Genomic DNA, 10,324 nt, shown 5'->3' with positions numbered 1-10,324 from the left:
ACTCTAGCCCCAAAAGGATGTCTAGCCACTCATGGTGATGATGCTCCAACCCTCAAGGGCTAATTTCATGGTTGAAATCTGCTCCTTGTTGATGAAGAGTCTCCAATGGTGTCTCTAGCCTCCTCATCCTCTAAGCTTCCTCTCCAAAAGATGATATGAAAAATTAAATTGGCTCCCTTTTGTAAAAGCAATCCTTATCCTTATATAGGTAGGTCAAAATGACACCCAAAATGAGTTAGGGTCGTGCACACAATATTCCCTAATGATTGGATAAATGACAACTTTCAATGAGATGGAATTTTAACTTTTTTGCACTGGAGGAAGTTCGATCGATCGAATCTTGAACTTGGATCGATCGAAAGTAAGTGAGATCGATCGAACTTAGGCTGGATCGATCCAACTGGCTGAGCTTTTTGAAAAAAGACAAATCCGAGATATTTATGGGAGATATTTATGGGAAAAGGACAAAAGTGGTTAGTGGGTGGTACAGCTATGGATATGATCAATCATTTGAATAAGGACAAAAGTATTCGATCGATCGAAGGATGGTATTGGATCGATAAGTGCCTAAAAAAGGAAATAATACAAAATCAATTTAAAACGGTAAAGTAAGATAGATAAAGATACTAGAATGCCTAAACTTAAGGGGTTTAAATACACACTTTTCCTCATCAGCGCCACTCCATATTGTTGGACTCCCCTCATGCATTAATAGATCAAACTCCATAAATGCATTTACAAAATTATCTATAAATATTATAATTTTAATAAAATATTCTTGTTATTCAAGACCACCCTCTTTCGTAATTTTAAAATATTCTTGTTATTTAAAATATTCTTGTTACTCCATGGAATTTTATTTTATTTTTTTGTCTTTTCAAATTTCCACCGGTTCAGACAGCATCTTACAAATCAGACCGTTAGACGGCAGCGTTTTATCGATACAAATTTTCAAATATTCTTGTTACTCCGTGGATTTTTTTTTTTTTTTTGGGTCTTTTCGGAATTTTCTTGTTTTTATTTTTTATTTTTTTTGTCTTTTCAAATTTCCACCCGTTCAGACAGCATCTTACAAATCAGACCGTTAGACAGCAGCGTTTTATATTTACTCTAGGTTACCCATCGAAACAACCAAACCAGGAAATTTGAATTGATCGGAGGCGCGATCGAGTGTGTCCAAGAAGAAATTGATTCTTAGTATCATCGTCCTGTTGATTCTCCACTGATTTTGATTAGATATATCTATATACATATATATTGGTGATCAAGTGGGTTCAAAGGGAGTTTGTCCAAGGATAGATTAAATCAGTTTTTGAACAATTTGTTCCTGGGTTTTTGTTGGTTTTAGAAGTATTTTGTTGGGTTGAATCGTGGTTTTCGATCAGAGTGATATGTTGGACTTCAGGGAAGTTGATACATTGGGGCTAGGGTTTTGGGGTTGAAGTCAGAATTAGGGTTAGGGTTAGGGTTGGCTTTGGGGGTGAGATGGAGGAAACAGAGCTTGAAGAAGGCGAGGTTTACAAGGACAATACACTCGTTGATCCTGACGTCGCTTTCTCTTACATTGATGAGAAACTTAAAAGTGTGTTGGGTCATTTTCAGAAAGATTTTGAAGGCTTGATTTCGGCAGAGAATTTGGGGCCTAAATTTGGTGGGTATGGTTCGTTTTTACCTACCTATCAGCGGTCTCAACCAAAGCGTCCACAAAGAGTTCAGAATCATAGCCTTCCAAGATCTCCCTTATCTCAGAATTCCACAGCACTGTCAGATGCACCCTTATCTCAGAGGCTTCACACTGCTACCCACAGTTTGCAGTCATTGCATATTGCAAGGGTCGCATCTGGGGATGTTTCAGCCATACAAGTTCCTTGCTTGTCTTCTGGTCAAGTTGCTGACAAGTTATGCATGAAATTTGAACCATCTTCAAATAAGTCAATTTATCCAACTAACCAGAGAACACTAAAGGTTCGAATGAAAGTTGGTTCCGATTACAAAGTGCCGAAAAATGCGGCAATTTATAGTGGTATAGGGCTAATTTCTCCATCATCATCAACGGGGAACAGACCCGAGGAAAGTGGTGGGATAATATTAGAATCTGAAGAGCAAAGTGAATCTCCCACCAGTATTCTTCAGATTATGACTTCTTCACATGTTCCTGGGAGCCTACTGCTTTCGCCTCTCCAAGGCAGTGTGCTTTGCTTGATAAGGAAGGACAAACTCCCACAGAACAGTAAGCCTGTGCCTGCCCTCAAAAGCAAGGCCGATAAGGATGGAATAGAAGACAGATTATCATATACTGATTCTGGGAAGGAAGAGTCCTTGGAGTCAATATCTGGCCAACATGGTAAGAATGAGAAGCAAGAAGCTAGGGGTAATTGGGTGGAGAAAACCGGAGATCACAGAATGAGAAGTTCCCATAGAAATGTTTCAATTGATGATGACCGGAGCAAATCTATCAAAATTTATAGCCCATTTAAAGCTGGCTCTAATGTTTCTAGGTGCAAGGAAGATCCTAATGTTTGGACCATGAATCATCTTAAAGCAAAGGTTGTTCAGAAATCTACTTCCCATGAGCAAGATGAAAAAATGCCTAGTGGTAGGAAGTCGGTATTTGAGGGCAACAGGAAGTCAAGGGGAAGCCAAAGTAATGCTAAGGTGGCTTCTGATTTGGCAGAGGAAAGCTTGATGGTTGGAGTTTCTGCAGTGTCAAATGACAAGAAGAAAGCTATTAAAATGCATAATTTAAATTTAAAGTCACTAAAGGATATTTACAAGGCACATGATAAACATAGAGATGTGTTAGAGGACACAAGACGAGAGCAAATGGGTAATCAAATGGATCGATTTCAGAGGCGTACTGGTGATAGTGGAAAAGACTCTGAAGTTGGGGCTGTTGATAAAGAGCTACGTGCTTCCTCTGAAAAATTGAAAGGGAGATCAAGTTATAAGAAAGCTGATAACCAGCTGACATCTGAGACATTTCTAAAAGAGGATGGAAACGATTGCCCTCCTACCAGTGGGGCACTTGCTTCTGAGTTGGAACCAACTTTGGCGCCTTCTGTAGTTATTCAAGAAAATTGGGTCTGTTGTGACCAATGTCAGAGGTGGCGTCTTCTACCATTTGGTACGAAGCCTGAGGAACTTCCTGAGAAGTGGTTGTGTAGCATGCTTAACTGGCTGCCTGGAATGAATCGATGTGATATCAGTGAGGAAGAGACAACAAGAGCTCTCAATGAATTGTACCAACTTCCGCTTCCTGGAAGTCATAATGGCCTTCAAAATCATGCTGATAAAATTGTAACTGGAGGAAATTCAGCTGAAGTTCGGCATTTTGACCACAAGCACAAGAATCCCAATTCACATGCCATACCTATTAATCGAGGAAAGAAGAAACAGGTTTCAAAAGAAACACCCAACATGGCTAGTGATGGTGGCCAGATGCAGCTTTCCAACTTAAAAAAGAACTCACAACAAGAGGCAGTGAAAAGCAGAAGCATAAATGACATGAACAACTCTAGTGTTCAGCATTTGAGCAAGTCTTGCAACTTTGCTGTGGAAAAAAATAATATTAAACAGAAAGAGAAGCAAGAGAATGGAGCTGATGTGACAAGGAAAAAGCCAAAAAGCAAGAGAGAGGCTGAACAGCATGCATACGGGGCTAAAAAGAAAATCAAGACTGAAGGTGCAGTTGATACCAATAAGTATTGGAATTCGAAACATGATGAGTACCTTGTTAAGGCGGATTTCAGTTCCGGTGTTGAATTGCCAAATAAGGTAGCTGGTAAGAGTATGCAGAAACACAATGGAGATTATTATTCTATGGATGCAAAGTGTGACGCCAAGAACATATTACAAATTTCTGTAAAGAAACCGGGAGAGAGTGTTCAGATCTCTCGGGATACTGGGTCCTTGGATATGAAAAGTTACAACGGAAGGGAAATGTCTTTGAAGAAAAGAAAATTGGACTGGCATGATAGTCAGAAATGTTTAGAGACATTGCAAAGTAGTGGGAAGCATCTGCCGGACATCAAGTTCTCTGCAAAAGAGGAGCCTGTTGATGGTGAATTCAGAAAGGAAAAGAAATACAGGGAGGTCAGGGATCTCAATGCTTCAAGTCCTCAAAGATGGGATGCCTCTGGACATACTGCTAGTAATGCCCTGAAAGAAGCTGAAGATCTCAGAGAGTATGCTGATCAACTTAAGATCTCTGGGTTTGATTTTGAATGCAATGAGGCATACTTCCAAGCTGCATTAAAGTTTCTTCATTGTGCGTTGCTTCTAGAAACCTGCAATAGTGATAATTATAAACACGGGGAGATGTCTCCAATGCAAATCTATAATAGTAGTGCCAAACTCTGTGAAATTTGTGGCCATGAATATGAGAAGCGTCAAGAAATGGCTGCCGCTGCTTTGGCCTATAAATGCATGGAGGTGGCATACATGAAGGTTGTTTATTGCAAACATTCTAGTACAAGTAGAGATAGACTTGAAGTGCTAGCCAGTTTACAGGTGGTTCCTCAAGGAGAATCTCCATCATCTTCTGCATCAGAGGTTGATAACTTGAACAATGAAGCAATTGTGAATAAAGCTGGTCTATCCAAGGGCATTGGTTCTCATGCTGGAAACCATTTTATCATCGCTCGAAACCGTCCCAACTTTGTTCGGCTCCTTGATTTCACAAAGGATGTAAATTCTGCAATGGAGGCTTCCTGGAAATCCCAGAATGCTTTTGCCGCTGCTAATGTTATTCTGGAAGACGGTCAGAATAAAGAGGGCATTGTTTCTGTTAAGAGGGTTATTGACTTTGGCTTCCAAGATGTGGAGGAACTCATACGTTTGGTGAAGCTTGCAATTGGGGCCATCAGCCGCCAAGGTTTTAGTGGCAGTAGAAATTAAGTGAACCTTGTATATATTGTGCTTGTTCTGTTTATTATCTTTGTGTACATGTGTACAAAATGAGATTGATTTGAAATATACATAATGTATTAGTAACGTTCAGCTTATTTTTGACCTTGTATATATATTGCATGCTCACCCTTACATTTAATGGGGTTGGGGAGGATTGTGTAAATCTTCTAGTTGTTTGGTGATGGACTTGGAGGTAATGTGAGAGTGCGGTTTTAAATTTTTTAGGCTCAATTATTTTGGAGCCGGAGGAAGATGGTATTATAGAGATTAGGAACTTTAGGCAACCTAGCTGAGGAGGTTGAATTTTGATGTAGTTCTGAGTTATGACTGTTCCATTCTCACGAAGGACTTCATTTTTGTTACCATGTTGTTCAACTTATTTGGAATTAATGGTTTTTGTTTACTCCATTATTTTTGGCCTAATGGAAAAGCGACATGTGGCGAGTTCCAATGAACTTACCACTATATTTTAATGTCCGAAAGAGGAAGCATAGTATGATATTACTAAAGATTGATTTTTGTGTTATCCACCAATAAGGAGTTCCAATGGAACTTGCTAAGCTAGATCACAACTTTGGGAAAATTCCATTCTGAGTGTTTAAATTACATAATATCATGTGGAAGCAAGGACTATGTGGACCCACGAAAGTTTTATTATGTAAAATTCTCTATTACTAGAAGGAAAGAGGCAAGTCCATCTTTAAAGCAAGGGCCTACCTTTTCCTATATGGAATGATTTTTACCACACATGGCGAGTTTTACTAAGCTTACTATGGTGCTAACCACGATAGATCAATTTTTTTAAGAATTGATATTTTGGAAGGTTTTCATTTTACAAAACCAAGAGTTGACCAGGTCAAAAGAAGGGGAACGTGGGCTGGAATTTCTCCTAAATTTTAGGAAGCTCCAACAGCTATCTTAGCTAGATCAACAATGCTGCTAAAGGAAAAGGGATGACACACACACACACACACACACACACACACACACATATATATATACGCCATGTCTCGGCTTTCATGGCATTGTGACCCTTTCTTGAAAGGGTCACAATGCCATGAAAGCCGAGACCAGTTTGAAAAGTTTAACTAGAAGGAAGTTACCCAAAGATAGAGGGAGCGTGGGTCTGTAAATGATTCCTATATACGTGCATGTATATACGGAATTAGAGGAAAAGAAGGACTTTAAAGAAAGAAATCATGGGACACTTGATCAGTTGAAAGTGGTGGAACCATGAAAGGCAACTACCACTGTTTGAAGTCAATAATTAAATCGTGTCTGAGAAGAGGAAGAAATCTGCAACAAATAAATTAAGGAGACGTGGGTTTACAGAATTAGACTTTAATGACCCGAACCCGAAGGTCCGAATCACTAACCGGGTCCTTACCTGAACCTGAGGTCAACTAAGGGCACTACCGTTATTTCTTATATCATAATATACATATCATCACAGGGTTTATAAAATAATAATAATAATATCATAGTTACAAAGTATGTCTAAACGGTCTACTAACCTATCGAACCCTGTGGAGGAGCGTCGTCCGTCACTTCCTTTCCATGTCCTGAAAAATATTAATAATAAGGGGTGAGCAAAATTGCTCAGTAGGTGGTGCCTAAGACACACCTCTTATGACCCCGTGAATCCAAATAATGAATAGAGCAAAAGAGAACGAGATCATACAACTCCAGGGAGAAAATTTAATCATAATATCAACAACAAACAATTCAAGTCATAACAGACCATGCCATGCAATAGGATGCAATGTCATGCAATGTAATTCCCCATTTTTCAAAAAAATCATTTCTGCCATCATTTCCAAACCGTTAGTGCAACCCGTCCCATGGCAGCTCCATGGTGGCACGAGAGAAGGAATTGCCTAACTGTCCCTGACCACAAGGCAACTCCATGGAGTCATTTGGGGCCCAGTCAACTCAACCACACTAGGGCAGTCTCCCTAGTTCTCTTTGGGTCACATTAACGCCATGGACCTATAGGCAACTCCTAGGTGACCGGGTTTTTCGCAAACCTTTCATATATCAAAAACCTTTTTCCCAAAATCATTTTCATTTCCTTTAAAATCATTTTCCCATTCCTTCCCAATGCTTAAGCATGAAATGTATCATAAAATTATATAATTCTACTTTAACAACCTTGCATGCTTAATTAGGAAATTCATACACAACATCTCATACTCATAATTAGTACAATTTTCAACAACAACCCATTTAAATTAAGAACATAATCATTTAAGCATGCCTTTGTCATGTCCCTTCAACAAATTAATTATGTATACCATTTAAGCATGTAATTTACATAAAGATATATTTCATACATATAACTTCACAACAATTTTTAACACAATCTCAACAATTATACATCTAAATTAAAAATATAATCATTTAAGTATGTCTATATCATATTTCATCAACAAACAACATACACATCACTAAACATGAAATTTACATGGGATTATAACTCATACACATAACATCAAGACCATGAATTAATCATAATTTAATGTGTTATACTACAAATTAAGAGAGAATAATTCACCAAAGTCCAAGAGATTGTAGATTAAACCCCCCTACCTTGAAAAAGAAAATTTTCTCACTAGATCACCAAAACTTCAAGCTCCAAGACCTCCTCTGCAACTCTCAGGCCTCTTTGTGCACTCCTCAGTCTCGGTCCTCTCTTCGTTTCTCAAACTCTCTGTCTCTCTCTCTGCTTACTCTATCTTTCTCGACTCTTTTTCTTTCAATAACCATCAGTGCAAAACACCTATTTAAATAAACAATTTCACCGACCCAACCCACCATCTGCTTACCAAACCAATATATATATATATATATATATATATATATATATATATAATAAAAAAATAAAAAAATCAACATAATCATTATACAACAAGTCAGCCCACGTGAACAATTCAGGTTGAAAAGCTTTTTGCCCCCAAAAAAAGTATTTTCATGAGTCACGCCAATACCCATCACAACTGTCAGTTTTATCTTTATTCAACTAATCTCTCTTCCTTCATCAAACAAAGCAAATATATATATATATATATACAAACAATACACTCTTTCCAAACTGACAACCCACGTGAACAACCAACCTAATGAATATTTGCCCTAAAAAAATCTCCTTGTGGACCCAACATTTCATTTACTTTTCTCTTTTTCCTTTTTATCTCCCTATTTCGGCTATGCAACATAATATATATCCTTTCAACAAAAAAAAAAAAAATTAAAAAAATAATATATATATATATATATATATATATATATATATATATATATAAATGAAAACTTAAATCAAACTCATAATATCTTCCTGGGACCCGCAATTAACAAAACCCATTTATCTTCCCACAACATTTCGTATACCTGTTGCCATCTTTCTCCATGTGACAATATATATAGATATATACAATAAAATTAAATACATTATCATCAGTAAGTGAACCCCACAAAGACTATCACCATCTCAATCTTTCCTCCTTTATTTTTCCTTCGGCCTGCTCTGTTTCAAAACCCACTTTTCTTGTAGTGTCCCTTCCATTTCTTACCTCCATCAAAAATACAATACATATATAAATATATTATATAACAAAACTAAATTAAATTTCAAAACCCACTAACTTTAATAAATAAATAATTAATTTAGACGGTCTAAAAATTATAAAATAATTAAATTAAAATCTTAAAAATTCAGATCATCACAATCTCCACCACTTAAAAAGAATTTCGTCCTCGAAATTCAAATCCAACAGCCTTCGTATACCCGAAAATACCAATAACCACAAAACCAAAATCCAAATCCTTACCCCAGGCGATGTGAGATATCGTGATATGTAGGACATTGTGGTAGCTGCCAGTGCTAATCACATGCCCACACACTCCATAACCATTGTAGTAGCTAGTCGATACGTTACCCGCCCACTAAAAAAAAAAAAAAACAAAAAATGACAAACTCAGGCTACCTGCCCAACCACACTAACCAACCATCCCAATAGCTGCCAGTGAACGCCATCAGCCCACACACACCCTGCTACGAGTGGTAGCTAACCAGTACTACACACTCGCCCACTCACACCCGTCTACATCATCATTATACTCATACTTCCGGCTGGGTACAAGCTCTGTCAGACCAAACACTAGCTATCTAAGGCATAGCTACACCGTCACATATCGGTACAAGCGACCACCAACTGCACCATTCAGCAATCATTACACTTAACAATCTCAAGATGACTAAACAATGAATCTTCCAACAACTATATAATCACGAGTCACCAGAACAATAAAACGAGCTATCCTATACCTAGGACACAAATCCTCAAAACATGATCTTTAATAATCAATGGTCGTAACACAACCTTTTATCAGACACTTGGTCCTACCTAACACCTCTCTTCACCTGAGACCAATCATTTAAATCCACACTATCACATCGACACAACACGCAATACTGTGCTCTCACTATCCCTGACAAATTGAAATGATCATTGACCTTTGACCCAACATCGTGCTAAAGAGGGACTAATTCAAGACAAATGGTTGTCTAGGCCATCCTCATCCTCGATCCGGTCTTAGCACAGACGTCATTCCTGTCCTCATGAACAAACCTCAAATACAACCTCACACAGTCCATAAAACAACCATGAGATCTACTCACTATTCCTCAATCGTTCTACATAACTCCATAACTATACAATTACATACCAACTCTAAGAATCTCGATCATACTTTAATCACACAACCCTTAACCAGCTAGAAACAATACGGCACCAAGCGTCATGATCATGGACACCCGATCTCACCTGAATGAAATAAACTCCTTACGCACAAGGAGATGAACTAACCGGATACCCGTACAGAACTATGAACACAATTCTAGGCAATCTCGCCACTAACGGACCATCATACACTATCAACATCGAAACCTCGCACATGCTACTCTGCAACACCCATGCTAATCAAAACCAATCAGATAAGAGCACCCATTGCTCTCAGTGTACAAACACTAGGAATGATCACAGCCTACCGAACACTGTGTCTTGCTATATCTGGAACCTGTTACTCCCAAATGACAACCCCTATGCCATAAAATGACATTTTACCACCCATTTCATCTCTACCTCACTAGGCAACACTACCTCGAACACCATGCACAAGATTTGTGACGTTAGTCACATCAACCCACTACTCGTCAAAAGAAAAAGGTGCCTATTTGGCAACATCATCCTTACTGACTCTAAAAACTAATCAATCCCCAATCGCCTCAACCGATGCACAATCTCACCAACTACCTAACAACACACAACAAATAATCCCCAAACTACATTCGGATCATACCTTAAACCGTTCTGTTCATCGGCGCTAAACATTACACTATAACACCTCTATTACCATT

At 38.3% G+C, this 10,324-nt stretch overlaps 1 protein-coding gene across 1 annotated transcript; it reads left to right on the top strand.

Annotated features, from left to right (window-relative positions):
* The first annotated feature begins 716 nt into the window (after positions 1-716).
* LOC132309196 (cysteine-tryptophan domain-containing zinc finger protein 7-like) lies at positions 717-4,896 on the top strand. Its single transcript, XM_059807527.1, has one exon. The coding sequence runs from the start codon at positions 1,486-1,488 to the stop codon at positions 4,894-4,896; it is 3,411 nt and encodes a 1,136-aa protein (XP_059663510.1). The 5' UTR covers positions 717-1,485.
* The last annotated feature ends 5,428 nt before the right edge of the window (positions 4,897-10,324 follow it).

Source organism: Cornus florida, unplaced genomic scaffold (genome assembly GCF_030987335.1).
Source record: "Cornus florida cultivar Cherokee Brave unplaced genomic scaffold, ASM3098733v1 CherokeeBrave_3.0.0_Hap2_Chr05, whole genome shotgun sequence".
Classification (NCBI taxonomy): Eukaryota; Viridiplantae; Streptophyta; class Magnoliopsida; order Cornales; family Cornaceae; genus Cornus; species Cornus florida.
Note: the sequence above shows the minus strand (reverse complement) of the source record. Positions and strands in the feature narration are given on the sequence as shown.

What these genes read in the sequence shown, in the direction of transcription:
- LOC132309196 (XM_059807527.1), top strand. Translation starts at nt 1,486, where the DNA reads ATGGAGGAAACAGAGCTTGAAGAAGGCGAGGTTTACAAGGACAATACA.